This window comes from Lates calcarifer, linkage group LG1 (assembly GCF_001640805.2).
Source record: "Lates calcarifer isolate ASB-BC8 linkage group LG1, TLL_Latcal_v3, whole genome shotgun sequence".
In the NCBI taxonomy this organism is placed as follows: domain Eukaryota; kingdom Metazoa; phylum Chordata; class Actinopteri; family Centropomidae; genus Lates; species Lates calcarifer.
Window position 1 is genome coordinate 20,204,717 of NC_066833.1, and position 26,131 is coordinate 20,230,847.

The 26,131-nt window shown below is 40.8% G+C and overlaps 2 protein-coding genes across 2 annotated transcripts; both read right to left on the reverse strand.

Moving 5' to 3' along the window:
• Window positions 1-1,458: 1,458 nt before the first annotated feature.
• ildr1b (immunoglobulin-like domain containing receptor 1b) lies at window positions 1,459-9,426 on the reverse strand. Its single transcript, XM_018702352.2, has 8 exons — window positions 9,126-9,426; window positions 7,528-7,698; window positions 6,592-6,741; window positions 6,377-6,496; window positions 6,105-6,251; window positions 4,127-4,252; window positions 2,609-3,513; window positions 1,459-2,321 (listed from the first exon to the last, which is right to left on the reverse strand). The coding sequence occupies exons 1-8, from the start codon at window positions 9,172-9,174 to the stop codon at window positions 2,283-2,285; spliced, it is 1,707 nt and encodes a 568-aa protein (XP_018557868.1). The 5' UTR covers window positions 9,175-9,426; the 3' UTR covers window positions 1,459-2,282.
• Window positions 9,427-12,469: 3,043 nt separating this feature from the next.
• Window positions 12,470-26,106, reverse strand: ildr2 (immunoglobulin-like domain containing receptor 2). Its single transcript, XM_018702351.2, is given in 11 exon segments — window positions 12,470-13,091; window positions 14,465-14,644; window positions 14,646-15,132; window positions 15,437-15,638; window positions 16,332-16,445; window positions 16,704-16,865; window positions 16,983-17,129; window positions 18,271-18,327; window positions 21,318-21,437; window positions 22,304-22,636; window positions 25,771-26,106. Coding segments are annotated over 11 exon segments (1,878 nt in total). The 5' UTR covers window positions 25,811-26,106; the 3' UTR covers window positions 12,470-13,055.
• Between the last annotated feature and the right edge of the window lie 25 nt (window positions 26,107-26,131).

Below are 26,131 nucleotides of genomic sequence, written 5' to 3' on the forward strand. Positions count from 1 at the left end.
TCAGCTGGAAGCCTGCTCTTAAAATTCAGCATATTAATACATCTCATCATGGAGTATTTTTTTTCCCATTATGCCCTTACTTTCATGGCATTGGTAATATAATTATACTCCCCCCCCAAGTCTCATGTCTTAATCCTGTTGAGCTGAGGACAAAAATATATTTTTTAAACTCTTAGTCATGCTCTCACATCAACAGCACTGCAACAGGCAGAGGACAAAAGCCATCTGTGCATGCACTTCATATTAAAATATGTGGCTCCCTCTGCTGGTTCCTCCTTGTCAGAGACACTAGAAAAGCTCCAGTTGTCTGTGGTGCCCCCCTGACAAAATACCAGACAGTCTCTTAGTATAATGCAATAAATTTACACATCAACAGGTTTCTAAAACAAGTACAGCAATAAACTGAACATTATAACTTTTGTGAAGGAAGGATTTATGGCAGGACTGTTATATTAGACTGATTTAGTTTTAGCTAGGTGTACCTAATAAACTGATCCACATCATATACACTTATCATATCTGTGGCCTGAGGTGGAAAAAAGTATTCAAATGATTTAGTTAAGTCAAAATCAGAGTGCCACATCATGCAGAATCGCTCCCGTGAATATTATATCATGATATTATTGGATCATTATTTTGTTACTTTAGTGTTGTAGTTGGTTGAGGCGTGGCTAATTTAAACTACTTTACAGGCTGTTGGGTAGATAAATTCATATCAATGCATCATATTTTATTAGTTGATCATATATTTTGTGTGTAAAATCTTAATCAATCTTAATCAATTAGATTACCGCAGTGGGGTTAAAAGTACAATAATTTCCCCTTAAAATGTAGAGGAGTTTAAGTTCGAAGTTGTACAAAGTGTAAATACTTGAGTACAGTAACTGAGTTAATGTACTTAGTTACTTTTCACCACTGCACGTAACTAAGCAGAAACAAACATGCTCAAACCTCCTGATGTTTATATATCATTAACACAACTAACAGAAGTGCAAAATAAATGACTATAAACCAGAGTCTCACACATAATCTTCTTTTATGTTTCATTTTTGCCAAGGATCCTCAACCAATTTAAACGTTTTCATTTTTTAATTTTTTAATTTTTTTTATTAGGTAGTTTATTCTTTTAGGCCCAGTTTATTAGGTTTTTGCATCATGTGAGCATAATATTAACTAGAATAAATATTATGGTGTTAAAGCTTCATGGCTCCTCTACATGATGTGGCCGTAACAGTATTCAGAACCCTCAGTACCCAGTTCATTGTTCTATAGTGGTGCAAATTTCAAAAGAAATTTCTAATTAATCAAATTACCAGTTGTCATGGTAGGTCTGTGGGCTTGGGAGAACTGCTCGCGTTGTCCAGGTGGTAATTCAGCTGTAGGAACAGCTTTTTATTTTTCTGTCTGGTTAGGAATGGCAGATGTTATGATGCAATGTCTGAATACATGAGAAAAAGCTGTATCTAAAAAAGGTTTATTAAAAACATACATTTTATGGTGGTGCATCTCTATTCATCTTTGTAAAAAAAAAAAAGAAGCAAAAATTAAGGAAAATCAGTGTATTTTCTAGATTTTGAAATATATTTTAGTTTTCATCCAACATGTATAGCAAGAGCTTCCATAGTGTCAACTAACTCTGTCCTACAAATGACCACATAGCCTACTTTCCATTGCTGTTACGGTCTAATAATATCACTATGGATATAGATAAAAAAAAAAAAACACTTTAAATAGTACTAGAAATCATGCAAAAATAAGAAATTATATATATAAAAAAACAAACACAAACCGTATCTGCCTGCAATAACTCACATGTTCATAACAACAAACCTAAATAAACAAAAAAGTCTTACAGTATCCAACAATCTGCTTGTTGAAATGATAAATGTTTACTTCACAAACCAAAAGAGGGATATTGTTATCCATCACCAGAAGGAAAACATACACAAATTACATTTAATATAACTAGGACAAGAATCACACACATTAATCATCTCAACAACAAGAGACCAGGATTAATATAGCTGCATGTTATTGGCAATTTATAGCCTCAACTGAACCGTTTTGTTCACGTAATGTAAAAATGATATTTTTTGTTGCAATTACGTATAGTGCATTCAGAGTAAAAGTTAATCCGTACAATACATCTTCACGACTCACGACAACAAAACAAAAACCAGGTCTTTGCATGCTGATTGAACAGATAAAGGTACCTTCTGCTTGTCTTCATTTTCACCGTTCTGGAAACATTCAGGAAAAGGTCAAAAAAAGATGGAAATGCTTTAGATGACTACGCTGGTGCCGCTACGGGAGCTTCTATCCTAAGAAAGAAAAGTGACAGAGGCAAGGTTAAGTTCAAGAGAGAGATAATAACGATTCTCACCAGATGATGGCACTACAGGAAGAGTTAAGAGTGACTACAAGTCATTTTGAGGGTGACATGAACGTCTGAACATTTCATGGCAACCCACCTTATACTTTTTAAGGAAAGTGATGAAAGACAGAAGTTATACCTTAAACATTAAAGAAACTGAAGAGGAGACAGAAAGCAAAGAGAATCACTCTCAGCACATGTCAGTGTTTGTCAGTAGTTGTGTGTGGCTCTTACAGAAAGACGGTCATAGTTCCTCCGGCTGTTGCTCTGTCCAGGCCCGATCTCAATGGAGGAGTAGCTGGGGGGCTTCTCTGGCCAGTCCTTCGCTTTTCCTCCCTTTGGTCTCCTGCGGTCCTCTTCATCAGAGCTCCACGACCCTTTGCGGCGCTGTGGAGGGGAGTAGCTCCTCTCCCTCCGAGCTGCCCTGCTGTGCAGCTCCTCCATCAGATCATCACGACTTCGGGCTCGTGGCCTGGACCCACCTCTTCTCCTACCAGCCGAGCCTCCCCTCTCATTTCTTGAACCCCTGTATGGTGTTCTCCCTTGCCTGTTCTCCCAGTCTGACTCATCGCTATAATCACGCAAGATCCCCCTCCTGGGAGGAGAGACATCTCTGTCCCTATACCTTCGATTGTCACGGGGGACAGCTCCTCCAGAGCGATTTGTGCTCCCACTGGACTGACTAGAAAATCTGGGACCACCCTGGGCTCCAGCTCCGCCTCTGGGCCCCCTCCGAGAGGTAAAGCTGGGTACACGTTGGATTATAGGAGGCAGAGTGATCACTCTTCTCTCTGTCCCTCTCACCCCCATCTCATCCAGGGCTGACAACATACTTGGGGGCCCCGGTGTGTAGGGAACTGCTTGAGGAGCCGGCTGGGGCTGAAGCTGAGGATGGGGCTGTAGTGGAAGCATATTCTGGAATGTGTGCGGCGCCATTTGAGGTTGCCCTCCATCCAGCCCCCTGACCTGGTTCTCCAGGTAATCCAACACCTGGTTGGTACCTTGAGCGCTGCCATTCACACTGCCGTTGAAATGGTGTGGAGGAGGAGGAGGTGGAGGCTGATGCTGCAGGGCCATGGGAGACAGCTGCATGGGAGCCATGGCAAAGTTTTGTTTGGTGGGATAATCTGAGTAGGAGCCTGGAAAAAGTAAAATAAGATGTTAAGTTTAAAACAGAATTTGGAGATAAAAATAATCTTAAACCTGTGTTTTTTTTGGCCACATGGTAGCAGCAGAAACAAACTATAAACATAACACTGATGTATAACTTTTAAATGTTGATGCAGCAAACATGTTGACTTTATAGTTGCTTATTACAAACATTAACATTCATTTGGACTTGTACTTGCAGCCAGCTATTGTTAATATTAATGTAAGTCCAATATTCACACTTTTTTTAGTCTCCACAAACTCCTGAGGGAAAAATCAGGATCTTTAGCTGCGAAATGCTTCGGTGTGTTCACCAGCTAGCTGCTAACTTTGTATGTCTGCTGCTTGGGTGCTGAGGCGGTATTATACTGCTGCTGCCGCCAAAAAACAAATGCACATACACAGCACTGCCCCTACCGTCTGACTGGTGGAGCATGCCGTTTCATCACCATGTGATATTTGCTTGATATACATGCTAGGCAGGAATAGTACAGATTTGTCCTCCCACCCGTGTAACCAAACCAAACAACACACCTTTGGGTCCAGGCAAGCGTTCCACAAAGCATTAAAGAGAAGCCTTATTGTGCTTTTTGTGTCACGCACCTGAATACAGTATGGGAACGCCTTGGGAGGACGCATTGGAGCTGATGGGAGCATAAATGGGTTGGCCATTCATCCAAGGAGCCATGGCCTTCTGAGCCTCTCGCATCATCCTGTGCTGCATCACAGCTGAAATCATGGCAGAGTAGAGAGGAGAGAAAGCTGTTCACATGACTCAGCTCATTGATAACGGTGATGACTGTGTAGACTTTGGTATTTGAGCTTGAACATGTGACCGAAACCATTTCTTTCTCCATGAGGTACTCAGTGTTTATGTTTCTGTTGGAAATTTAAAAAAATGTACACCAACAACCCTCACAGTCTTTCAGTTTCAAAAGCCACAGATAATTTGCCTTTTTAAAAGCTTTGTCAAAGCAGGCGAAGCTGTTACTAATAACATTAAGTGTCTCCGTTGTACTCAAGTGTCTCAATTGGCGTTGCAGTGTGACAATGAGTCAGCATGAACAATACCAAGACCCTGAAACTAAAGCAGCTACACAGAATTCAGCCATCGTTAATTTGATTATTTAGTCCTGTGATTTTCCTGCTGTGACATGATTTAACAGCTGCTTGTTCAGTTATCAACACAGAGTTTTGGCTAGAAAGTTCCAGCTTTTTCTTAAACTCTCTTTGTACCGACATATGCCGAGGCACTTACAATGTAATTATTGCATCAAGATTTATAGTGCATGAACGTTTAGTTAGTAGTCCATGATCCAAATCTACGATAAAGGTAAAAAAAAAGAAAATTTGCATTCTTGCTTTTTCAATAAACCACCAATGCTGTATTTTAATCTTTTAGTAGCGTGGCATTACACTGGAAAGGTCAGTCCCACACAGGATTATATGACACACAATAATACCAGGTATAAATAAAGACATCCGGCAGCTGACATTCATGTTCAAAAGACAGATCATTGCTGCGTGACACATACAATTGATGCTCCCTAACCAAATAAAACAAAACAAACAAGTTTTACACATTGACAGACTCGAGATCTACAGTGTAAGAGCTCTGTCCGTGTCTGTTTGTAGAAAGTCAGTCTTTTCATTATTTCAGATTCCTCACACAAAAGGCAATCACAGCCCATTTCAGTTCTATTAAATAACCTCTAATGTTCACAGAAATAATTGTACAACTTATTACAAAGAGCATTTCACTTTATTTTTTGTTTAATTCTCATGGCAAACGAACTCACCCTGTTCATCGTAACCAGTGTGACTGGTTTCCAGCTGTAATGCCAAAATACTGCAGCTTATGTCTGTGTTTTTATTTTCATAGCTGTGTCTTGTTTACACCTGTGAAGTACTTTGGTACACAGCTATAAAGAGGGTGGTGTAAAGTATTAATTATTAGCATGATGTGGGAAGTCAAAGGTAGGATTGATGAAAAAAAGAGTGGTTGGAAGTAACTAAGTGCATTTACTCAAGTCTATATACTACAATTATACTATTTTGAGATACTTGAGCATTTCCATTTTATGCAACTTTGTAATTCAACTCCACTACATTTTAGAGGCACATGTAATACTTTTAACCCCACTACAGCTTGTTACCAGTTACTTTGCAGATTTAACATAAAAAAAACCACTGATTAGTTTTTAAAAACAATTTTAAGATTAGATTCAATTGTGTATACAGCAGTTAACATTTTAATTCCTACAATATAAAAATATGGTTTAGATGTTAATACATAATAATTCATATGGAATAATATTACACTGACAGGGATCAGTCTGCTGCATAATGTGTACTTTTACTTGAAGTACATGCTGCTTTTAATACTTCTATATTGAATGGAATATTTTCATTTTAACTGTTTATTTTTAAAGTTTGGTATTACTACTTTTATTTAGCAAAGTGACTGAATAATTCTTCCACCACTGAAGAGTATTGACACACCTGGCTCCTGATTGGCTCATGTGAATTTGCCTCCTAACCAGCTGCAGGAAATAAACAAATAAAAAGCATCTCCTCTTACCTTTTTCTGGGCAGCAGCACGTCTGTGGACAACACGGGCAGCGGACGTAGCAGCAGCACTTCTGCGGGCAGCACTGACAGCAACATATGCAAAACAGCATGATGAGCAGGAGCGCACCGATGATGATCAGCAGGACTGTCAGCCAGTCTGGAACAGATCAGGAGCAAAACATGATAACTGATATTGATCCTGACACCTTAAAGATCCTTCTTATTGAACCAACTACTTTTCTCAGGCTCAACATGAACTCGAACCAAATGAAGAAAACGTACGATACACGATGAGTTTGACCTCACGATCTGAGTCCCCCGTTGTGTCACCAGCAGCGTCGATGGTGCAGAAATACACACCGTTATCCCACCACATCACCTCAGTGATGACCAGGTCGGCCTCTGTTGACAGGTGACATTAGATTTACATAAAAATAAAACGCGATCAGTGCATCAACAGTTTATCAACACTGTTGCTATGAAGGGATCAAACTCACTGTTTTGAATGGTAATTTTGCGTTCTCTGTAGTCTACTCCCAGCGTGGGCTCATTAATGCCTCTCTTCTGGATCACTGTGCGGACTGTGCGCTGGCGATCCGGGCAGTCGTTGGAGGGATCCTGACCCAGCTGCAGAGCAGCCTGAAAGGCTTCAGAAACAGAGAGGAAAAGGGTGAAAAAGGTTCAACGTACTGCATGTCTTTCAGTTCAGGGTCAGTGATACTAAAATGATCTCCATCTCAACACTGGCACTAATTCCTTTGGTATAGAATTACTATAATCTTTTTTTCAGTTTGCCAAAGTGCTGCTGATAATTAAAAGTCTACCAAGTAAAATAATATATTTCACCTGTGCTTTTCCTGCTATGACAAGCCAAAATGTACAAGAAGGTACAAGAGTACAGACAATACCAGGACCCAGACACCACCAACAAAATCAAAGATTTTATCCCAACTTCCTCCTCCTCTTTTATTAGGACTGATGAGACTTGATGGACGAAATACAAATCCCTGTTTATTTATTTTGTTGCATAAAATCGTTGAAATAAGAGTAAAATACACCCAAGAAAAAAACAAAACAAAACAAGAACATTCCTTTAAATGAACTATTTTCCTTATGATCAGCTGCAGTTTTCTGGTGCATTTCAGTGTGATAAATGAAAAGCCAATATTTGCCCACAGGCTTCTCTCTGTTTGGAAATACAGAAATGTTAACATTACCTGGCACTGTAGGAGTATGCACTTTACTCAACTTCTCCAGGAGAAAAAATAAGATAAAAAAAATAATAATAAAAAACACCTGACTTTAATTTCACATTAATGTTATTGCTAACATCTGTGCTTTTCCTGCTCTGACATACAAACATACAGGATCTCCACGCTGTGATTCGGCTACTTTAAGGCACATTAAAAATCTCCTTCCACCTGTAGTCTCACCTGTGGAGTAGTACTCCAGCACTGGGTCTTTACAGAAGGACTTGTATCTCCAGGTGACCAGGACATCCTGAGGGTTTGCTGAGGTTGAATAATCGCAGCGCAGAATCACAGAGGCGAACAGAGTTGTCCTCCTCTCTGTCTCTGGAACAATGACCTGGATGGACAGCAGCTCTGATACAAGCAAGAAAAAAAACGGTGAGATGAAATCAGAAGATAAAATGTGAAACACATGACACAAAATTCAAATTAGTTTCATTTTAAAGAGGGAAAAAACTCCTCTGTGTGGTTGTGTCACAGCTTTGCTCTTGAATGTTGGACTGATAAGAATCTGACCAGACTGGTTAACAGTTTACTCCAGAAGTCGTTACCTGTGCACATATTGTACTATATCATTGGAAGTAATAACACCTGTCAATCATGACCAGTGATTCAGAGAGAGAGGAAAACAAACTGATGACAGGCAAGCTCTGCTAATTGAGAAAAGTATCCATTTAGGTTAAGGTAAAATTTTACACTTTCTATTCCTGATAAATCTTTAGTGTCTGACGTGTTCACAGTTATTTGAACCAGGTCTGACTCATGACTCAAAAGGGGGGTATAGTGATTTGAGGCTTTGACCGCTCGGCATCATCAAGGGGAAAATGAATCCTACAGTATAATGTCAGGGTGGCTGTCCACCAGCTGAAGCTCAGTAGAAGTCGGGTGATGAAGCAGGACAACGAGCCTAAACATCAAAATAAATCTACTACAGAATGAACAGAGATGCTGCTGAATGAGCTTAAGAGAGATGTTCACCCCAGACATCCTGAGAATGCGTCTGAGCTGAAGCGGTTCTGTGAGGAGAAAGGTCCAAACTTCCTCCTGAACATTGTGCAGGTCCGGTCCGCAGTTTGTTTCTGGTTATTAGAACCTGAACCAAAGGAGGTTCGACCAGTTCTTTAAATCCAAGGTTCACTTGCTTTTTCCACCAGCACTGTGAATGTTCACTGGGTGTGTTAAATAAAGATACACAAGATTATAATCGTTTGTTTGTTATTAGCTTAAGCACATTATGTTTGTACATGGGATTCAGATGAAGATCAGATCACATTTTACGTCCAATTAATGCACAAAACCAGGTCACTACAAAGGGGTCACATACTTTTACCGAACTAACGACTAGGAGCATATTGTATGGACCTCTGTCCAAACCAAAAACTCATTTTTGGTATGTTAAAAATCCTCCTGATCTAAAGATGAAATCTGAAGGATTTTATTTTCATCTTTACTTTTACAGACTGAGTCTTTCACTGAGTCAAACACAATTAACAAAAAGAAGAAGACAACAAACATTTGGTCTCTAAAAATGTCACATATTTTAAAGAGAATGAAGCCTTTCCTCCCTGGCAACTAGTTGTCACGTGACAACAGTGGTCGGCCTTGTGCAGTTTGTACCTGTCGATAATTAACTTGCACACATTACTGTGAATTCCTCGTGTTTGTTTAAGTTGTTTCACTCTATATTCCTTCCTATAAAGAAGAAAAACAGATGGCATTTGTATATAGTATAAACTTGAAGCAAAAAAAGCGTGTTTACTACAAAAACGTTAAAGCCTCACCTGTTGGCAGGTGAACCAGCAGGAGCGTCATTAGTATCATATTTCCCATCTTGTTGCTCTTTATCCTTCCGCTGAAGCTTTCCTCTCTATCCTGTAGGCGACTCAAAATCCACGAAAACTCTTGAAAACTTGGAGAAACACGTCATGTAGGCGCTGCTCTGCATAGTAATCCAACCTCTCACTTAACACGACATGTTACTCAGGCCTTGTTTGTTGTTTGCGGTGAGAGACGAATGTTTACAGCCGCATCGAGGAACAACTTCACCGCAGAGTCTGTGCGAGTTCATCCCCCTCCCCCTCCTTCCCCTCCGGCCCCAGGTGACATCACTGAGCCCGCCTCCCATGACAGGTGCAACATGGAGGAAAGAGAAGAGGAGCAGGAAGAACAGACCGTGTTAAAGCGAGAGACAGGATTACGAATCGCTCTCTTAAGTTATTAATTCTTGCCCTTTAATAATACTTCTCTCATATTTACTCCTTTGTTCGCTCAATTTACTCAACTAAAGTTAGGAAAATTAAGAATCTATGTACAAATTATATGATAAGTTTACAAAATATGATTACATGTGGCTCAAACTACCCGATAGTGTGTAAGGTAAGTGAAATAATAATTCAGTAATTCAGTGACGTTAAAGGAATTGAGCAGTTATTTTAATACTTTAAGTGCATTTTGGTAGAAATACTTTTACTCATAAGAACAATACTTTAACATTAAACTTAAAACATTGTAATAGATTAAATGAGCAGCATATAAATTAGTTCTCCAATAATGATCCAGTAATAAAATATAGATTTGCTTAATTTTGCTTGAGTAACATCTTCAAAGCCTGGCTTTAACTGATAATGGTGTATTTTACACACTGTGGTATTGTTTCCACTAATAAGCTGGCAAACTCATTCACTAACAATTAATGGCAGTTTAAGAAAAAAACACCCTGTTGTGATATAGATGATTTAAATCTGAGTATTTTCCTGTATTGATATTCAGCTAATATGGATACACATTGATGAGTCTGGGTCCCTGAGACCTACTAAACTAAAGTCAGCACTTCAGCAGCATGACTATATGTGTTGGTCACACAGATAAGCATTTGTAATTTTATAGTATGCTTAATAATTTCAATTCATCTCAAACATGTGAAACACTACTCTTTCAGTCAGTTTTCTTTCACAGTTAATGGTACAAAATAAGAAGCAAGTAAGCACAGTCCTCGTTCCTCAGACCCCACTACGCAGATAAAGAAAAACTCCCACCAAAAAAAAAAAACCTTTAACAGACAAAAAGTAACAATGGAGAAACAGACAGCTTGATTAGTAAATCACAACTTTATTACTGACTAGATGTTCTGCTCCCTGCTGTGTTTTGCTTCTGATAAGTGTAATCAAATGCTGTTTATGTGGCGGCCGAATACACTCTTTGTGTGAATAGAGAACTGAGTGATGCTCGCATAATCTGGATGTAAATCAAAGCAGAAGCAGGTCAGCTTCGGCCAGCGTGATAGTTTTCATTTATTACTGTGTGGCAAACAGCCACAGTGTAAAGTTCACCCCCAGGATGAGTCATGTCAGGCGTGTCAGAGTGTTGGAGCTCTTTGTGCGAGCGTGTTTACATCTCCTATCCAGGACATATACCTCAGCAAGCTTTTATCATTGGCACAAAACAAGGCCGCCTGAGCTGAACTCAAGTGCTGCTCTCAGCTCCCTGTAGTGTGCTTGAAACTCTGAGAAAAATGCTGCATGGATGAAGAAGCTTTGCCATCACATCTGTGTCTAAGTCATTTTTGAAATTCCTTCCTTATCAGTATCTGGAGAGAACATACAGGACCTTTCCAGATATCTGTCAAGTATCCAGTGCGTATAAAATATTTAAACTGTAATTTCCACGCTGTGTTATATAAAGATATCACAGTGTCAGCATTTAGTCTGTTATTGCTCTAAATAAACAAAAACATAAAGTCTGTTCACCACCCCTGATACCTCTCCTACCAAGGTCAGAGGGTCATAGGTAGTTAGATTGTTACAGGTTAACAGGTACCTGACCCAGAGGCCACTGGACCACAGCATCTGTATGACGTGACCATACACATTTCTCATTGAAACAAACAACTACAAACAGGCACAAAATGAGCACAAATGATGGCATTGCATTGTTTGGAGTTATCAATACTAATATTATTTAATGTTTGAACATTTAAAGTTGCTTATTTGGCTTTGATTTATTACACCAAATAAACAATTTGCAGTTTATTTCTGCACAGACATGAACACGCAAGTCTTCTGTATTATGAGATTAGCCCATAAAACTTAATATAAATGTTTTAAAGCACAACACAGGCTTCATATGAATGATAACATGTGCTGGCTTTGTAGGTAGAAGCTGTCAGGAAAGCTCTAGTGTTTATTTAGTTGTGTATATTTGATAAGCTATGATAAAAAACACAGGTTTTGTCCAAGGTACACACACATTATCACACACAGGCCGCTGACAGACAATAGGTATTTTATATCAAAAACAATCTTGTCAAAATAATGAAATGCAAACATATGCGAGCCCGAAGACCAGTTATATTTACACTATAGTTACATTACTTACAGTGTGGAAGTATGGAGAAATACACATATAAAAACTAATTCAAATTGAATTTGATATTTCAAAAGAGTTGTAAGCAAACCTCTGATCAAAAACCAGAAAAAAACACTGTTCATTAAAGGCTTTGAAATTCTGATGTTTCTCAAGTGTCTGTGGGGACCTCCCTAATATTGTACACTACAATGGCAGTGGATGGGTTCTGTGGGTCACTGGGTGGGGCCTTCATGGACCTGGCTTGTTCTGGATCATTCCATGGTGGATCAGATTGTGGTCTGGGGAGTTTGGAGACCAGGTCAACACCTTGGGCTCTTTGTCGTGTTCCTCACAACATTTCTGGACAGTTTTTATGGTGTGGTGGGAGCCATTGGGGAGCGCTGTTGCCATGGGGGTGTGTGTTTGGTCTGCAACAATGTTTAGGTGGGTGGTCACATCGAAGTAACGTCCAGATGAATGTCAGGACCGGTAGAACAATGTATTGTTACGAGATGATCAATGTTATTCACTTTACCTGTCAGTGGTTTTAATGCTGTGGCTGATCGATGTTTACAAAATAAAAATAATATGAAGCAGCTCTGATTTGATGATCTGGATATTTACTGCCTTTCCTTGTTTCATGTGATGGGGATTCTTCAGTTTTCTGTGATATATTCATTGCTAGATTACCTGACAATAAATATAATTGTTTGCAGTGCTCCTCGCTGTCTGTAATTTCTCTCCCGGTACTTAAAATACATTCATGTCAGACGGCAAAGACTTCAGCAGACTTTTTTTTTTTATTCAAAAAGTATTTAAGCAGTGCAATTAAAATCTGCAGAGCAAATTCAAGGTACAGCACTTACATACAGTACAATATCAACAACAGAAAAACACACCAATACAAAGTGAACCTGAGCTGCAGTGTACTGAGTATGAAGACTGTGGGGAAATAATAAGACTGTAGTGTCCTGCTTAGTTTACAAAAGATCATTCTCAAAATTGGCAGACAATTGAAAAAAGACACATTTTGGCACTGGTATAAAGTAAATCCAGTCACTCAACTCATCAAATTGAACAGATGCACACACCACATACATACCATCTGTCGACCACACATGCAAAAATACACAGGTATAATTCATGCACGAGTAAAAAACGTCATGTGCTAATAGAAACGACTGCACATGCTGCTTCGTGTTCGTTTTCCGTCCACTAACGTTGTTTTTCAGTGCAGTTATTTCAGTGAGATGAGTCAGACTTCATGCGGCTGATGGTAGAACAGTTATTCCCTCCTGCGCAGCGACAGGACGGTTTAAATGAACAGACTGGCAGTGCTGTGCGCGGGCGGAGGCTGGGAAACCTTGTCACACTATGAGAGAGTCCCTGCTCAGTGCAGTGCTCTGTTAAGGAAATACACCAAGAGCCACACATTAGAAACTTAGCATTCATGCTCATGCAACGTTAGTCCGGCCTGTTGTCTGAGGTATCCAAGCTTCAATATAACTCACAGGAACCATGCAGCTCAAGCCTTGTTAGTAATGACTGTGATACTGATTCCACATATGTTTTTTTTAATATATTGAGTAAGACAGGAGGTAAGCATTTGTAACACTGTGATGGTTGCAAGTATGGACAGATTATACATGTCTGAGTTCAAATGAGATGTATACAAAAATATTACAGCTACCTATATAAAATCATGTAAAAACTAAGTTATAACAATACAGTGTTAAGACCTTAATCTTGCATGTACATTGTACAAGAGACAATCAGGTTATGTACAAAATACTGTAAAACATTTAAAATGTTTAAGCACAAGTCCAGCATTGTTGTTTTATTCTTACTGTCAACAAATCCCATGACAAAGATCAAAACTAATCAGTACTTTTTTGACTTAACTTTGAATCTGTAGACCGAAGCAATAACTCCATTCATTCTTAAAGAAGATGTAAAGATGTAAAATAGTCAGAAATGTTAAGTTTGTATTTTTTTGAAGAATTTTTTGCAATTTTGGGGGGAGGCATTTGCCTTTATTTGACAGATATAGTAGAGAGCTGACAAAAAATTTGAGAGATGCAACATTGCAGACACAGTCTTAATTCCTTAAGGCACCACAACATCTTATTGTCTTAATTAAAAAAAAGGCTTACTAATGTCCTACAAGAGCAGGACACTGTAGTGTTTTAGGAGTAAATTGTGCATTTGTGGCATTTGTTGGTGGATCTATGTGTTTTAGCCTGTGTAATCTGAATGAAACATCATTCAGCTTAAAAAAAAAAAAAAAAAAAAAAAAGCTGAATTATATCTATAAATAGCGTATGCTATTTTTGTGGTAATTTCCTTGCACTTGTCTGTCAACACCACTGAGTCGTAGATGAAATATGTGTGAGGCCACCTCCACAATGAAACACAGATCAAATAAAGTTTAGTTTCAGTTTCAGTGTTTTCTTTCTCGCTCACACTCTCTCTCATGCCTTCTGTTGTCTGTTTTTCGGTCATTCTCTCCCTTGGTCTTGATGTGAGAGATCATTTCTGAACTAAAACTTAAAGGATCTGTGGAAGGTTATGTGGTTGGTTTATGGATAGTAATGGAGGCCGCATTGGGCTTTGGATACTAAATTCACTGTCGGTGTTGGTCTTTTCACAGGACTTGTTGACAATAAGAAAAATACAGACTATCACCAGCGTCATCCTGTAACTACAGGATTTAGAGGCTCCTTTCCTGAAGTGCTGAAGAGGAAGGAAGTCCTTGTTCCTGCTACAAGTAACTCACCAGGTTTCGGCTCCTGTCTCTCTCCTCTCTGGCCCCCTGTAGTGTATGGGACATTCCCTGGTGGGGTCGAGTGTAAGAGAAAGGCCTCGTGGCTGGTTCAGTGGTCCTGTATCTCTCCGACCTGGGAGGATCTGTGGTGTGGTACCGGTCTGCAGTTGGGTCACCTCTGCGGTACCGCTCCTGCCTCCCGCTCAGAGTACGGAGGCAAAGGGTCCTCCTCTTCTGGACGGTTGCTAGGCGACCGGCTGTAGTAACTATCACTGCCCTTTCCTCTGGAGCTGCCTTTGGAGGGGGTGTCACTGTCCTCGTCCACCCTCCCGGCACCTCTGTCCCCTCCCCGCCCCCTCGCCTTGCTCTCCAGCACACTGTTGAGGAAGGTGGCGTCATATCCTCTGCTTTGAGGCAGCCGGGAGGGGCGATCGCTGTCCCACGTGTCCCTTCTCTTTTGTGGTAAAGGCGAGGGGCTGCGGCGCCCCCAGCCATCATCATCATCTCTGTAGAAACGCCTGGGAGGGCTGTAATCCCGATCGTAGGCCCGGTCCGGAGGCTCAGCCCGTCGGCCACGGGAACCGTAAGATCGAGCAAATTCCTCCAGCTCGTCCAGTGAGCCTGTGCGTCCTCTTCTGCCAAGCGTCTTTCTCTTCAGGTGCTCTGAGCGAGGGTTCCACCTACAGCAAAGAAGACCACACAGCTCAGCACGCAGCAACTTTAAGTTTATACTTACATGACTTTGAAAAGTAAAAGACAATACAAGCACAGAATAACGCAGGACATAAAATCAATCACTACAAACATTTCTACTTCTAGGAAAACAGTGAATACTGACCAAAAAATTCAACAGATTAAGTCATTAGAAAGTTGTCCCCTCCGTGACCTTTCTCAACAGGTCACATTTAAGAACAAATAATAACATATCATAGGACCTTTAGTCTCTTAACACAATAACACTAAATTACAGTATTGAAATGATACCTTCTGTCTAGTTCATCGTCTGAGAGGTTTCCTCTGTCCCGTCTGGGCCTCCGGCTCATCGTAGGTGGAGCTGCTCTCACCACTGACTGGTCATCGAGATCTGTGATGGGCGGGAGCGCCTTCATCTGGACCGTCTGATAGGTGTGTCTGAAGTCTGAGGTGCCTCCATCATGCAGAGAGCTCAGCTCTGACAGGCTACTGGCTGTTGGGATGGACACAATTGCTGTTTACACACAATTCAGAAAGACGTGGTCAGCTATGGAGGTGTCTGGATAAGCACATGGTGCATGCTGACTATATAATCATGAACTTTGATTACAGCTGACTGCAAATTACTGAGAGCAGAGACGTCTCATGTGCCACCTCAAACTACTGTCACAATCCTATTTAAAGGATACATAAGACATTCTTTAATGTGATATATGAAACAAACACAATTATGTCCATCATGTTTGTTGCACCATTTTTCACCATTTAAGGTTTGACTGGAGCTCATCTAATTGGATCATCATGTTGCACTTTGCTTGGGTTTTAATGGCAACTGCCTGGAGAATTAGTCCGCCAGCCACCAGCCGTTTATTCTGACAAACCAATTCCTTATGTTCACATAACAGCAGTAGATGGAAACATGCATTAATTTGCATTTTTGTTTTGTTTTTCTATCCATACTGCTCACCCCTATAATGGACTCTGCACATGTCTGGAGATCTTCCCTTTTTTCAGTGAGGAGAGTCAAATGTTATGAAATGAATGTAAGGATTAGATGAAAACTAGGACTAGTTAATTTACACAAAACAAACACATAAAAGAGAAGCACTTGGAAACGCACACACACATACACACACACAAACTGCCACACAGATTACAGAAACTGGTCTAATCTGTGCAGGCTTACGTTTGAGTGCAGCCATCTTGGCAGAGGGAACCTGAGCCAGCTCCTTCTCTATGTAGTACAGGACTTTCATTGAGTCCTGGTCTGGACTTGCTTTCAGTCGATAACCACTGCGCACTGTGGATGTGGACACACCCATACACACAAAGCGACGTACAACAAAATCATGCAACACACAAATATGTACTTGAGTGTGGAATGTAACCAAACTAAATGTTAAGACCAAACATCAAACATGCATGTAGTCAACATTTCTGTAGGCTTTATATGGCCTATACGTAGATTAAAGACAGACTTAAGGATGAAGGATGACAGATGAAATGAGGGTTAGTCAAGTCAGTGTTGCTGTAACAGCAGTAGAAGACTGGCACACACCTCCAGCCAGGTTATTCTCCAGTGAAGGGATAGAGGAGATTTTTGGGTCCATGTGGGATGAGGGAGCAAGAGGGACCACAGTAGGGACAGTAGGGATGTAGTAGGGATACACAGGAACCTGGGACGGTTGTCCACTCTTCGCCATCTTCCCTGCCTCATACACTGTACAGCAGTACAAAGAAACAGTAAATCTTCCACACAGAGCAACTGGTGTCAGGTGGATTCTGAGAATGCACATAAGTAAAGAAAGTAAGTAATGTAGTTGTGTTTGTTACTCACAGTGTCGCGGACAGCAGCAAGTGTCAGGACAGCAGCAGCAGCGGACGTAGCAGCAGCAGGAGTGAGGACAACACTGGCACCAGCAGATCCCTAAAAACAACAGGAACAAGATGCTGCCCAGGACTACAGATCCGACAAACACCCCCTCTGGAGTAGAGACACAAACACACACACACACACACACACACACACACACATGGTTTAATATATACAATAAAATATCAAATACACTGCTCCAGCCCCCCCACAAAAAATAAATAAGATCATCTGTTGAAAATGACGTACAAATGAGGCAACAATTTCTGCATGACAACCACAAATGTCATACCAAAGTTTTGAACTGTATTTAAATTACATCACAGTGTACTGACACACCATGGGGTACACTTGTACATCACTGCAGCCAAGTTAAACAACTGGAGGTAGTATAGTTGCTCTGTATAATAATTTATAATTTAATTTACAACTTGGGTTTTATTTTCACGGTTATGAAGATAAAACATCATGACATCGCTAAAGATAAGATGGGACAAAAAATATGAGGAGTCATTGAGGTTTTAACAAAAGCTCAGTAAGTTAAACTTGGTGGGTTCTCACGGCAACTGATAAATCAGGTAAACCCATTTTCAGTTTTACTTCTAAATAAAGTGTTTTTGACAATCTGGCAAAACTGTCAGCTTGTTAGCAGCATCTTGTTTTCTCCAATGGTTTAACGTCTTTGTTTTAACTTGCACATTTACAGATCTTAGAGTCTGCTTTGGTGAAGACAAGTACTACATCACACCTGAAGGAAATTTTGGCCAAAACTACACCTACTACTACACCTGTTTCTGTTTCTGTTTCTTTCCAATTATGCATCCAAAAACCACAGAGCACTAACATAGGAAACTTCATAGGCATCTCTAGGGAACTCTAAGTGATTCTTATCCATCGTCACATCTCTTAAGCATCCAGACCGTAATAACACACTTCCTCAGGGTGTGACCAATGGCAAACTCCACTCAAAAGCCCTCAATAAGTCAACATATATCCCCTGTGGAATTCAAGTTATGACCAGAGGTAAAGGATAAGAAATGTTTGTGAATTTTTCTTTATGTTGCTTTAAAAGCCTATTGACTGTGTTTATATTCAGGTTGGGTTAGATCATGTGACTAATGTTTAGTCAGTCTGACTGTAACAGACTATTTGTTAGTCAAAGAGAGTTTTGATTGGTCAGTGAGAATTAAACATCAGGCAGAAGCTAGAGGAAGCCAGGCAGTGAGACAAAAGTCCAGGTGAAGAGCCGTACCTGACATAATCTCCACATCAAACTCAGGTAGGATATCGCCCCGCAGACCTGTCTTGCCTGCAGAGAGAGGGGAGAGCACAGGTGAAGGTTGGCAGAGGAAGCAGAAAGCAAGAGTCAAAAGGTCAGGCAAGTTAGAAAATTTGGTAGCAGAGTGGATGATTAATGGTCATGCAGTAATTGAAGAACTGAAGGGACTAAAATTTTTACACAGTCAGAGAAGTAACCGTGTTTAATTCATGTACATTAAATGTACTTGGCCACATGAATCTGACTTTATAAATTTGAGTTCGTTAATTATACATCACATGTTGTCAACACTTAAAGATGACTAAGAACAAGTGTTACATTTTTAGCAATAGTAACAGTGGTAAAAAAAGTTTGTCCACCACTTTGGTCCTGACTGAATTATACCAAAGAATATCAGATGGATTGCCATTCAATTTTGCACAAACATTCATGGTCCTCAGAGAATTAATTCAAATGACTCTGGATTTCCACTGACTTTTCATCTAGCGCCACCATTGGGTCAAACATTTGTTAGCAAATGTTAGCACCCAAACAGGCTAGGCTAAGATGGTGGACATGTTTAGCTGTTAGCGTTTTGCCCAAACCAACGCCACGGTGCCTATGTAAAGCCTCACAGAGCAGCTAGCATGTCTATAAACTCACATATCTGTTTTAGTCCAGAGCTCATGCTAATAAAATATGATGCCAACTTTCCTAGAGATGCTTTCAAAAATACTGACCTATGAACAGAAACATATGTAAGTCAGAGATCAGAGTTCAGAAGTCAAACTCATTTCACTTTCATTCTAATTTTAGCAAGAGGCCTGCAGAGCTATATTTCTGTGATGAGGTGCACACCAAACATGTGTCTCTCTGACGTTACAACAGCACACAAACGAATGAATGCACATGCTGTTACACACATTTCACACGCACAAACAAACACACACACACACTCACACACACATACATATCAATGTTTGCCAACAAAGGCAGTGTGTGAGGACGAAGCGGGGGTTTTTGGAAACTGGGGCACAACGATTCTAGGGCAAGAATTTAGGCTCATGGGAGCCTATCAAAAAAAGGTCACACAAGTTGTGGAACAATGCCCCTTCTGTACGTCATATACAAGATAAACAAGTCAAAATGGGTAAAAACGACATTTTAGGCAGTTAGAAAACTACAAAATATAGAAAAGAAAAGGGAGCGCAACAGGTGTGCTGAGACTGAAACAGTACTGCAGGTGTTCATGTTTTTAGTGTGTATTTATCATGAGGTGGCAAAAGACTATAATTAGAGTAAAGACCAGTCACTGTCTGGTCTGTCTGAATACAGGGAGAGACACAACACCCACTGGCTCAGGCTCCTGAGTTTGCTGAATATGATAAAATAAGTGATCTTGCTGCCCTGACCTGGCACACTCATCTGCATACCATGAGGCTCAGTAACACTGAGTAACCTGAGACAGCTGAGGAGCTATGCAGCCCTCAGAGGGAGGGAGGCAGTGAAAGATGCAGGGAGAGCATGGAGGGTCAAGGAATGAGTAAAGGAGGAGTGAGGATAAAGATTTTGCAAGGAAGAAAAATGAATCAATGAGAAAAATTAAACCAGAGACAAGGGAGATGGTGGGAGAAGAAACTGTACCAGTTAGTACACTTTTTTTCACCTTCCTGCTGAGTCAGATGAGAAGACAAAACTCTGATGTTTATACAGTAAATATGAAGCTGGAGCTAGCAGCTGGTTACTTCAGCTTAGCTTAAAGACTGGAAAATGTGTGGTTTTACTGGAGGCTATGAGCTAAATTATTTATGGATTAAACAAACAAGTTATAATGTGTTAATTCATGAGCTGTAGAGCTGCTGTCAGACGTGTTATGTTACTTTTGGTTAAAGCCAGACTAAGCATTTCCTCCTGTTTTCAGTCTGTGCCGAGCTAAACTAACCGGCTGCTGTCAGGAGCTTGATATATATCATATGTAAGTGGTATCAATCTTGTCATCTAATGCTCAGCAAGAAAGTGAAAACAGGAAATGCCATTTCTAGTGCTAAAGTGGCTTTACACACTTTCTAATTTTAACTTTGGAGCTGCAACATGGCCATTGCAAAAAAATCTAGTACCAAATACCCAGTGTAGTCTTGTTATTCTCGCTAGTTTTAGCCCCCCTTCTTCTTCTCTCCTGTGAGCTGATGATAATCAGATTAGCACACAGAGGAGGACGGCCCTATGAATGAGCACACTATAATATTACAAGCTCATCGGGTTGGTCTTAACCTAAAGGAGAAACACTGTTCTGGGTGACTTTCAGATCACATTGTTGTGAGAGTTTGGCCTGGTTCTGCCCCTTCTATACGTCTCTCTCATTCTTCACGTCTGCACCAGCAGCAACCCTTAACACGCTCCAGTCTCCTCTGAAAAAGCACGTTACCACGGTAACGGCTTAAGGAGTGGCTTTGGCAACAATGGTCTCTTCAATTTCTCTCTCAGAGAGTAGACGTGCTACTTCAGGTTTCACTAACAGTAGATGGTGAATCTTCGACCTTTAGCACCCGAGCATGAGCTGTTCGGTGTTGGACCTTGGTATAATCATTAATCAGTACCAAACACACTACAATGAGCAAATATAACACACCCAAACATAAACTGTTGTGCAGCTGAAAATATATTTGCAGATAGTCTTTTGAGCTGCACAGCCCTGACACTCATAGTGTCCAAGTGACTTAAGATGTATCTAAAGTACAGTCCAGCCAAGTCCAGGTCAGCCCTCTAAAGTGGCTGAACAATAGAGTCTGTCATGGAGGATCAGGACCATGTAAAGAGGCAAACACCATTTAGCCGTCTCCATGGAAGCTGCTGTTTGGACACTATGGAACGCAGCTAACAAAAAGCCATTCCTAAAACCTTTACTAACATATAGACAGACACTTCACTGAGCTTAATATGCAAACAAACAAACAAACATATAAACAAATAAAACTGTAGAAAACCAATCCCTCAACGTGTGCTACTCATTGCTTTAGTAGATAAATTCAGTGCAGACATACCTAACACTAATAACTCCACCTGGCCCTCATTCCTCCCCTCCAGATCGTCAGCAATGATGACTTTACAGAAGTACACTCCACTGTCGCCCCACTGCAGCTCCCCGATCCTCAGGTCTGCTTCTGCACAGAGACAAAAAAACAAGGTTACGTGTACTGTGAAGGGTGAGAGGTCAAAACGCAGGTGAATGTTTAATTGCTGCATTTGTAAATTCTAATTTCTCCTCCACAGAGCATTGCCTCCATTTAATGAGATGCTGAACGGAGTTAGAGAGCAAACACTACAAAATGAAACACTTCTGAGGTCATTGAATCACCATCTATTAGTCACTTCTATTTCTTTTAGTAATTCTATCGGGATACAGCTCTTGTAAAGTGCTCAGCAGTATATTTCAGCGCACCAAATACACTCTGTCCTAAAGTGTCCTAAAGCCCAGGCAGAGTTCTTCAAACTGCTTGTTTTGTCAAAACACAATATCCAATCCACAATAAATAAAGGCAGAAAAACAGCATATCCTCACATTGCCTATGCCCTTTTTTGGATAAGTTACTTAAATTAATAATCAATTCTCAAAAGACAACAAATTAATCAGCTAATTTAATCACCAAGTGATGACCAACTATTCATTTATTGTATCAGTGTCTCTGACTGTACTGAATGACGACAGGAGCATTGTTGAATGTGGTTTGTTCCACAAACACATTTGGACAGAGGACAGGTGTTTGGTCTTGATAAGGCTTGAGGTTTAAAATGAGTCCATAAGTGAATGGGAGTGAGAGAGCAGGAGGTGGTGATCGTATGAGTGTGTGTAATGCCTGCTCTATTGTAAGACAAAGACAAAAGAAGTTTATTTAGAGAACAGGAAACACAAAGCTCGGTCAGCTCTGATTCCTGCTCAGGGATGAATCTCAGGGTGCAGCGGCCAAACAGCTGCAGCAGCTCTTTCTCATTAAGTCTTTCTCATAGAGGACAGGAATGATCACTTTACTGTTTATGATGGAGATGTCTCTGCCTTTGTAGTGCTCAGCCAGAGTCATGGAGGCTCCCTGTGCTGACGCCACGACCCGAACCGTGCGGCTGCTGTCCGAACATTCCAGGTGGGACTTGGCGCCCAGCTCGGAGGCCGGGATGCCCAGACTCTCTCTCGACAGGGTGAAGGACTCCCGCGTGCGGTCTCGACAGTAGGACTTGTACCACCACTGCACCACTGGGGTCTGGGTGGAGGCCGTCTGGTACTGACACGGGAGGACCACGGACTGGAAGAGCATCGCAAACCGCTGCTTCTCCCGCACTGTGACATGGACGCCATCACAGACACACACTGACAGAGAAAACAAACAGAAACAATATGGCAATAAGTGCATCGGTTGATGTTTTTTGTAGTCTTAAAAACAAACTGTCTGACTCCTGGACAGATTACTATGATGATTATGATTATTTTTCAAAAGAGCAATGAATCATATAGTCAAATAAAAACAGTTTATTTGCTATTCCCAAAAGCTCATTCAATTTGCCTTTTTTGTCCAAGCATAACTTGAAAACTACTGGTCGACTAATCTTTCTAGCCTTGACTGAGCTGCCAGTTTGACAGGTATAAATAGCTATATCTAATAAATATAGCTACAACTATGTCTAATACAACAGTCTTGTTATAAATCCCCCCTTCGTGAGGGCTATAACATTCAGTTTTTGTTGCTATAATTGCTCCATACTGGCAATGGAGTGATCTCTTCCTAGGTGGGAGTCGTCATTCTGAGCAAAGACTTCAAGTTAAGAGGAAGCTAATATGAGGCATCAGCAGTCTGTGTTCGATAGTTAAAGTTATAGTCTTGTTCTATGACATTTCCTCTTCTTGTGGTGCTGTTGAACTGTGTATTATTACACTACAGGGTGTTTCTAATATATTTAATGTACCTTCATTGATTTAAAAAAAAATGGGATGGATGACATATTACAGGGCTGTTGTTTTAGGGTGCATTAGTTTTGTGAACAGACACAGCTTAAAGACTGGAAACAGATGCATATGATGACATCTTGATCACTGCAGAAACAGCTGTGTCTCTTGTTTGTCTGCATGGATGATTCATGATGATTCTTCACCTGGGAGATCATTTGCGTCATATCAAAAGGGGAGAAAAGACAGGAACAGAGATTAGGTGTGTGGGGGCTCCTCTTGTTGCTTGGCACCAGGGTCAGGAGGGTTAAATTCCAGTGTGTGTGGGGGGCTGGGAGGCCTGTGGAGAGGCAGGGGGTTGTCATCACAGAGGGAGGGGATGGAGCGGTCAGATGCTCGTGGGTGCTTTCTGCTAGTCATGTTAGCTCTAGGTGGGGCAGGAACTCTCTCTAAACATTTCCCAGAAGACAGGAAATCAAAACAAAAGCAAGTCCAGCAGCCGGCCTCTCCTTAGGACCAGTAAGAGAAGCATACTGTGTGTGTTTCCCGTATTAATCTAAAATGGATGCTTTTCCTAGTTTCCTTATAAAATGAAAGCAAGTCTGTTTCCAGGCCACCATAGGACAGCAACTACCATTTCCGTTATCATTTCCAGCTTCTCATTTGTGTGGATTTTCTCAGTTTTATATCATCATAAACTGGATATCTTTTGTCTGGGGTAGTTTTCACTATGTTCTGATATATGTACACACACACGCACACACAGTGTTAAAAGTTATTCAGCTAAAAATATTGATGTAAAGAAAAAAAAAGTGTTGCTGAATATTTCTCTGCCTGATGACTAATCGTTTAATTGAGTAATTGTTTCAACTCTATTACCCACGCTGCATCGCAGTGAGTTTCAAATGAGTGTGTCTAACCTTTTAATGTCAGACTGAGCCAAGTTAGATGAGTGTCATTGGGTTTCTGATTTCCCTGATACACTTTAACTACAGACGTCTGAGCGCAAGACAAACAGTGATGATGGTGATTAGCCTAAATGATTTTACGAGATGAGAGAACAAGAGGAGTGAGCGAGCTCCTAAATTCCTCCAACGAAAGAGCACTGGTCTTCCCTTTGTTTCTTCTTTTCGTGGACCAGTCCATTGTTAGGCCCCCCCCTCCTCCTGTCCCACTTGAGGAGCAGCGAGGGGGGAGGAAGTCAGAAACTCCCAACCAATGGGAGTATTTGGTCTCGTCCAGCTGGGTGCGAACAGACCAATTGTCTGCTAGAGATTTAAACCAAACCGTTACTGCCTGAGTACCATCAGTTTGAGGTGAGACGAGGTCCAGGGAAACAAACACAGGGAAACAAAACTGTTGTAAACTATTGTTTACATGAAGTTCACGTCAGGTGTGGCTCACTGTAGGTTAATGAACAGGTTACAGGGACAGCAGACAGCCTCCTCCTCCACCTGCGAACAGACTGAAGGCCTGGTTTCAAGACTAGACCGCTTTTTTAAAACAGCGTGTGGTCATATTCCAGGTCAGAGCTCCGCTGCTGCATGTTTCCTGAACACGCTCAGACTTTTCCTCTCCAAAGCTGACACATTTCCTGCCTTTACTGTGTCGTGCATTCCTTCACATTGACTCACACTGCAGCCCAACAAAAAACACTGATAAGGGTGAATATAGACTCGGTATTTGATGAAGCATTTCACTCTGTGAAAGATATTGTGAAAAGTGAACATTTATTGAGCTTTGCTCACCAATGCACCACCATTTTCCGTTCTCTTTAAGACCTGATGTGCATATGGTGACACCTTCTTGTAGTTAAATCTGCAGTAGTTTGTGTACTTTATGGCACCTGGGGATGGAGCTGCACCTAAAGATTACTTTCAGTGTAGATTAACCTACAAACTATATTAGTCGATTGTTTTTTCTCCAAAATATCATAAAATTGTGAAACATGGCCATGGTGATGCATTCAAATAGCTGTATTTATTCAACCATTAATCTAGAACTCAATCCATCCCAAAAAAATTATCATCATTTGTAGTGGGGAAGCTGAGACTAAACCAATTAATAAAGTAGTAATATATATCAATAAAGCCCTAATATTGACCAATGTACAAATGCCTTTCCTGAGTAAACCAGAGTAGTTTCCTGTACAGACAGGCCTTTAACAGCAAAAAATATTAGGTCATTGGGAATATTATTATCACATCTGAGGAGGATGTGATAACCTAACCTATACTATAAAGTACATGCAACACAATATTGATCACCACACAGTTTAAATCTCATGGGATTATCAGGCTTGCCCCATAAAGCCTCTAGTGTGTTATTAATTCATTAAAAAACGAGGCAACCCATTACTGTAATTGATACAATCCATCTCGCTTGACCCATCCAAAGAAAAGAGGAAACAAAAACAATCACTTTACTTCAGTGAACGGATGAGTTTGAGGACACGGTGCCTGGGATATAAGTTTACATAGGATCAACCTGTTGCGCTGTTGTCGTGAAGATGGCGCATTTTGGCAAAGATAACACATTTTAGAGTAGGGAATTGGACTTACATGATGCTCCCAGTAAAACAGCCAGCTGGTAAACGTTCATTATGTTGTCCGTTTTATGGTAAAGTGCAGTTTGTCCGCATGTTGGTCATCTCGCTGTCCGCTAACTGCAGCTGCAGCAAACAGGACTCAGACTGCGACTAACGGGACTGTACCACTTCACACAGAGGTGAGTCCCAGCACAAACACACAACACCGCACTGAAGTAATGACAACCTCCTGTGCTACTCACTGTGTATGAAACACAAGAGCGAGGGAAGTGGAGTTGTTGTTTAGTTTATCTGCTGGAATCTACCACTTTATTTTTCTTCAGCGGGTGTAGCAGCAAAGCCTACCGGGCAGAGTGAAGAGGTCTGCCCGGTGT

Bases quoted from the DNA above. Each gene is read 5' to 3' on its own strand.
- ildr1b (XM_018702352.2), bottom strand. From the start codon at position 9,174: ATGGGAAATATGATACTAATGACGCTCCTGCTGGTTCACCTGCCAACA. The intron at 7,699-9,125 runs GTGAGGCTTTAA...TGCTTGTATCAG, and splicing joins GCTGGTTCACCTGCCAACAG to AGCTGCTGTCCATCCAGGTC. The intron at 4,253-6,104 runs GTAAGAGGAGAT...CCATGATTTCAG, and splicing joins GTGCTGCTGCCCAGAAAAAG to CTGTGATGCAGCACAGGATG.